General features: G+C 38.8%; 1 protein-coding gene across 1 annotated transcript; it reads right to left on the reverse strand.

The window, feature by feature from the left end:
* Positions 1-1951: 1951 nt before the first annotated feature.
* On the reverse strand, positions 1952-5433 carry SCGB3A2 (secretoglobin family 3A member 2). Its single transcript, XM_003933986.3, has 3 exons — positions 5287-5433; positions 2500-2702; positions 1952-2121 (listed from the first exon to the last, which is right to left on the reverse strand). Exons 1-3 carry the CDS (start codon positions 5339-5341, stop codon positions 2098-2100), a joined length of 282 nt encoding a protein of 93 aa, XP_003934035.2. The 5' UTR covers positions 5342-5433; the 3' UTR covers positions 1952-2097.
* Positions 5434-6670: the final 1237 nt, after the last annotated feature.

Below are 6670 nucleotides of genomic sequence, written 5' to 3' on the forward strand. Positions count from 1 at the left end.
AGGAACTATTTAAAGAAACTCAAAAATAATGGTCAAAGAGAAAACTAAAGTAGGAGGAAAGATGGCACATAATTCAATAGAAAATAAAATTACAAGTAGGATAGAGGCATCTAAGGTGACAATTACTTTGAAGTCATCAAGAAATGTGTTAAATTACATTACATTAATCATATTTGGCACTGCTTTCTTTTATAGGATAATTATACATCCTCTTCCTAAAGAAGTCAAGCATGGTCAAATGACTTGTTCTGGCTAATTAAACATGACTGGAATTGATGTATTTCACTTTTAAGAAGCTTTAAGAATTAACTCACAGTTCACCATGTTCTCTTTCCCTGTAAATATAATAAGTAAAATGCTCAAGACAAACTATTCCATCAGCTCCTGTTACAGAATTCATAAAACATTGATCATAGGTATAGCCAACCAAAGATGACCATATAGTGTGAGGAACGAGTCAAATGCTGTACACTTAAGCCACTGAGATTTGGGATTATTTATTTCTGCAGCTGGGCAACCTAATCTATCAATAAGATGTAGATAAAATGAGGAAATACAATAAAAAATTTCACAAAATGAAAACTATTTTAGTTGCCAAAAAATGGAAGCAAAGCAATGGTAGGAAATTAAGATAATATTCCTAGAGATAACATTTAACATTGTCTTAGTTAGGAATCAATTAGAAAACAGAAACTACTCAAAGTACTTAGAACAGAAGGAATGTAATGCAAAGAATTGGTTGAATAGACATTAGAAAAGCTAAAAAGTCAAGTAGGTGATGGTGAGGCACCCAGAAACTAACAACAGGAGGAAACCATCAACAACTTCAGCTGGAGAGAAAAACAAAGGAGGTGGTGTGACCAGAGGCCAGAAGACTCACCCAGCTAAAGCAGGAATCAAGGCAGGCCTGTCTAGCAGGACCTGCAGCCTAAGACATGCTACAGCCATTTCCAGAGACGTCTCCCAAATACAGAGCCAGAAGGGGCCATTCAACAGTTTCCCTCTTTTCCTACTTCCTATCTACTGCCTGCACCTCCCAGGGGCAGAACCTAGCCCAAATGTGAAATGATTTGGGAACCTGAGAAATGCAAGCTGCTGCAATCAACATCGTGTCTCCTATCCTCCCTCAACACGGAGCAGAGCAGAGCAGTGGAAAGGTAGGGAATGGACCTGACAGCAAATCGTCCCAACATGGGCACAGGCTGGGTCTGAAGGCCAATGATTGCAGACATTCTAGGTAGAAAGAAACTTGATTTTTCATTAAGGTGTAAGAATGCTAGCAGGAAAGGGAATTAGTTATCTGTTCAGTGTGGCTGGAGTAGAGCACATGTGAAGAAAGGAATGTAGTTAAGAAGACTAGATGTGTAACCAAAGGCCAGATCATGGACAGCCTTGTATACCCTGCTTAGGAGATTGAAATCTACTCTATTATGACATTAACAGAATTATTTCTTGGAAAGATAGTTCTGTCATCATTGTAGATGATCGAATAGAGGAAAGAAAAGATAGTTCATCACCCATTTGCCTAAGGATGATGTAGAAAAGGCCTAATATGGTGGAAGGATCTGTGAAAGCTATTGAGTGGCCATAGCTTTACTACAAACTTTTAGCATTCTAGTGACACAGAAGCCAAACCAATGAAGTTAGTAAGACACTTATCTTATCAGACAATATTTTGAAAACTTTTTAAAAAATTTTTTAAATGTAAAAATTTCTTTAGGATGGGGACAGGAAATTGAAGGATCTGGAAACACTGCGATAAAAAACAGCTGGGAAAAATAAAAATGTTTAACTTCAGATAAAGAAAGGAGATGGAATGATTATGTCTTAAGATTCCAGATTATTTTTATAAAAACAGGCTCTCTCGAGTTTATGAGTCAAGGAAAATCTAATCTGGATATGTCCTTCTGAATAGAGTCCCCAGAAATAAAAATAGGGCAACTGAAAAATCTATTCATTACTTTATTTGTCCTTTTCACAGGTCACTACATTTTAGGGATTTCATCTATAATTGGTAGAATGGGTTTCAGCCAGGAAGGACAGGGGTATGTATCATCCTCTGTCTACATCTGCCTCCGGTCTTTCTTTATCTTGACGTCACACCAGGTGTGATAGCGCCTCCTGAAAGGCAGAAGGACAACAAAAATTAGAGAAGCTTACATGTAATTAGCATGTTTCAAAAAAATCTTCACTTCCAGTATCCTGTTTGGCCACCATCTTACTGATGCAGAAACAAAAACTCAGAGTGATTAAGTCTCATCCACAATGATGAAAGCGGTAAATGGTAATGTCATAACTATAACACGTCTCTTTCATTCAAAAACGCTTCGTGGACACGTAGAAATTGTACTTTTCCTGAGAGTCCAGGACATGCGACCTTCCTATGAGTATAATCAGTAAAGCGGAAACGCACATTTACATGGAGCAAGAGGATGAGGTGGACATTCAGGGTCACTATGCCCTCCCCTTTGGCAGATTCGCCTCCCAAGCTGCAGTTACCAGGAGTTTCTTCACAGCTTCAGAAGCCTCTGGTCCCAGCTCATTCACACACTTCCTTAGCCCCTCCACAAGGTGCTCAACAGAAATGCCCAGAGTTTTAAGAAGAAGCTTTAATGGATCCATAAAGGGAAGAATGTTGTCCAGAGGTAAAGGTGCCAACTTGTCAACAGGAAGGGGCACTTTGTTGATGAGGAAGGCAGTAGCTGCAGGCAAAAGAGAAACCAAGTGAGACAGGCACATCTGGGCCCAGACTATGACTTCATCATCTTCCCCTGTGTCCATCAATACCTCCATTCCAGACCCACTCATCTTATCTCCATCAAAAACTTCTGCCTGGGGCCTTTGCAACTGCTATTCCATCTACCTAGAACTTTTTTCCCCTCAGCTAGCTATATATCTTTCTTCCCCACATTCTTTAGTCTCTCTTCAAATGCTACCTCCTCAGAAAAGCCTACAATGGCCTCGGTCACCCTCTGTCCTTTATTTTTTCTTAACATTACCTAAAAAAGCAACTCTTCATTTGCTATTTTTATTGTCTTTGTTTTCTCATTAGAATGGAGGATCCATGAGAACAAGGAATGTTTGTTTTTCTCACTACTGCACCGATGCCTGGCACAGAGTAAGCATTCAACAAATCCTTGTGGTTGACTGAAGGGGATGGTATTTTGTATGTGGCTATCTCCACAGCTCACAGCTTTGAGGCTAAAGGAGAGATGCCATAGTGAATATTCACACAGGGACAGGAATGGACCCTACCACAGCCCAAGAGACTGCTTCCAACCAATTCAACTCAACACTACAAACATAATTGAGTGCCAACTCTCTGCTAGTCTGTGACAAATAGGACAAGGATTCCATTCAGAGACGTCACACAGTCCAGTGGGTGATAAAGATCTATGTGCACCACAGTGTAGCATGTGCTATGCTAACATTATGGACAAAGCTCTATGGAAACACAAGAAAGAGATGACTAATTCTAACATGAGAAAGTGCTGCAGAAATTTTCAGAAGTGTTGTTACAGCTATGTCTTGAGGCAAATGTCAGGATCATAAGGTAAAGAAGAGGAAGAGTATTTTAGAAATATGACCAATAAGAGAGCAGAGATGTTAAGATGTAAGTGCATACGCAGGATGGTGAGCCTTCTGTCCAGAAGACTGGAGTGTAGATTTCTAATAGGATAAGACCAGGGCATGGAAGAAAAAGGGAGTGAGGCTGCAGAAGTTGAGTGAAATCAGATTTTTTTAAGTGTTGGATGTCACACAAAGGAGTTTGATATTTTTTCCTGTGCACAATGGAGCACTATCAAGGCTTTTACATAAGACAATTGCATGTTGTATCGTTGGTTTTAGAAAGATAACTTTCCCATAGAAGATTAATGGTGGGGGAGTAGATATTGAGAAAAATATGTATGATGTATATTTTTACAAAAACGTGTACTGATATATAAATGCACACAGGTATGTGAGCACACATGTAAAAACACACATCCTCCTACTAGCTAAGACCTGCCATAGCTTATTTTCTTTTGGAAACCTGTTATTTCCCTATTCAAATTATTAAAATGGAGCCTGTACATCCATTTTTTTTCCATTTTCTATTACCTATTGTCCCTCCAAAATTCTCACCCAGAGGAGGCAATATTTATTTCCTTCACCTCCTTTCTGCTGCCACTTTAGCCCATAGATACTTGTCCCTGGACACTAGAAAGCAATGAAATATCCAAAACTGGTGAAGTTACAATTTTTTCCGGAAATTCAATAAACATCGCAAGTCAAAGTTGCCAGTGTAGGTGTGGGCAACAATCATTTTTTCATATTTAATCTCCATACTTCTTATTTCAGACATTTTTGTGAATGTGTTCTCTGCATGTATTTAGAGCTTCCTAGGAGAAGATCTTCAAAGACTTCTTTTCTCTCAGTGAGCAATGGTCATCATGAAATGTTTCTTCCATGTACCCAAACTATCTTTCTGATGATTACAATGATTTCTTCCAAAAATAAATCAGTTCTCATTCTCCTCCAAGAAGCCAGCTTCTATATCCTTACCTGAAGATTGAACTCATCACCCACCAATACACTTACAGAGTTCTATCTGCCTAACTTACAGTGTATTTATAGTAGTCTAGAATTATAGTAACTTCTGTAGAAGCCTTATCTCCCCTATCAGACTACAAGCATGTTAAGAAAAATATTCATGACTTATTCATGTCTAAATCGTCCATTGCTTATCCAGTGCCCAACAAACTGTCGCCACTCAATAAATATCCATTTAGTGGATGAACAGATGAATGGAGCTGTCTCAGGAGTACCATGCTAGCAAACTGGTTAATTGGAGATGATAGCAAGAATGACTCCATATAGTTTAAAATCACAAAAGAAATAAATTACAAAGTCAGGTTTTGACTCAAGGTTGAAGAAAATAAGAAAAACTAATGGTGACCAATATCCAGCAGTGACATGTGCTTTGTTGATCCTTCGTGGAAGTTGGCTAACGTCCTATACAAGATGTATTAGGGAGAATACTTATATTGGATTAGAGCTTAGATGGTGGGTATCTGAAATGCTTTCCAACATCACCATCTCCTGTGATTCCAAAACTCCTTCCAACCCTACAAGTATGTGCAATTATTATGTGTCCATTAAAAATAAAACTTAAAAATAAAATTAAAAAAGTAAAATTCCTACCACCATATTCTACTGTCAGTGAGTCAAGGCTCATTAGTTGTGTTCCTATTAACAGAAAAGTAGAGAAACATCATATACTCCAGATGTAATCCAGTTACTTACAAGAGTAACTACAAAGGCTGATGATCACCAGCAGGAAGATAGTTACCAGCTTCATGACAGTTATCTGGGATGTTTTTCTAGAGTTTAAAAATCAGAAGATGTAGCAAAATCTACCAAGCCAGTGATTCTACTTGCCACACAAAGTGTGATGGCTGCTTTTGCACACACACATATTTATATACCCACTGAAGACCTGAATTCTAGTCCCTACCACTTGACCTACCCCACCAAAGAAAGGCATAAAGGTTATGTTTTCTCACTAAACAGTTTGGAGGGTTTTCCGCTTTCCTTCACGTACCCATGAGAAACAAAGCCCTACATTATAGCATTCTCAAGTACCTCTGGCACAAACCCTTCCACAGAAATGAAGGTGGAAGGCAAAGAGCCCAAAGAATACTTCTCCTGGAAGAACACTGAAAAGAAGTGAAGCTTTTAGATTGGGATTAAAAGGAGTGTTTTCCTCTAGTTTTCTATGTTTTCCTCCTGTTTTCTATTTATTTAAAGTTTGGAGAATCACATTAGCTGATGAACTACCCAGTTGTGAAAGCAATCTGAAGGCCACCTTGGCCCTGGTATGATACAGTGTCAGCTTAATGACATTCAGGGCCACATTTCTCTGGAACTCACCTGCCCCCAGCCCACTCAAGCATCTGCAATGACAAGATTTACACATCTCTGTTACCTTTTCTAGTGTCAGTTATTTTGAGTACGTTCACAGCATGTCTTCTCTGAGCCTTTGAATAGAATAATAGGCTGAAGATCTAAAATCAAAGTGCCTTTTGAAAAACCTGGGATTCAGTTTTCACTATTTGTGTAATCTTGGATTCTACATTTTTAGTCTATGCTATTAGTGTTCTCATCTAAAATGGGAACATAAATAACATGACTGACCATAGGTGTGTAGCCCTAGGGGAAAAAATTGTTTTTGCAAGATTCTTTGGCAATCAAATCCTATAAAGTCATTCAAACATACATAATAATAAGGTGCTGGCTACAGGACTAGTAATTGGTTTCCAAGGCTGTCTTTCTGGATCCAGGGTCCAGCCACAGGACATCAGGACAACTTCAGTTGTGAGCACAAGTCCTAGAGTTCTTTGAGGCATTGGGTGGCCCAACATGCAAGGAAGAAGGTAAGTCAAAACAATAAAGGGGTGAAGTAGAAAGTGGAGTCCATTTGGTACAAGACCAGCTCAGAGCTCCCTGGCCACATGGTACTGCTGGCTCCAGCCATCTCCACCACCAAAGTGGAACCCAGAAAATTTTGAGAAAACACCTTATTAAAATGAAAAACAGAGGTTGAGGTTTTATTTGGTTCATATGACTTTAATCTCTGAGAAATAAAAACAGCCTTAAAGATTATTGGTAAAATGCGGATGTCATCAAA

This window comes from Saimiri boliviensis, chromosome 1, assembly GCF_048565385.1.
Source record: "Saimiri boliviensis isolate mSaiBol1 chromosome 1, mSaiBol1.pri, whole genome shotgun sequence".
Classification (NCBI taxonomy): Eukaryota; Metazoa; Chordata; class Mammalia; order Primates; family Cebidae; genus Saimiri; species Saimiri boliviensis.

Excerpts from the sequence above, each read along its gene's own strand:
- SCGB3A2 (XM_003933986.3), bottom strand. The coding sequence starts at position 5,341 with ATGAAGCTGGTAACTATCTTCCTGCTGGTGATCATCAGCCTTTGTAGT. Across the intron at positions 2,703-5,286 it reads CAGCCTTTGTAGTTACTCTT|CTACTGCCTTCCTCATCAAC; the intron begins GTAAGTAACTGG and ends TTTTGCCTGCAG. Across the intron at positions 2,122-2,499 it reads AAGCTGTGAAGAAACTCCTG|GAGGCGCTATCACACCTGGT; the intron begins GTAACTGCAGCT and ends TCTGCCTTTCAG.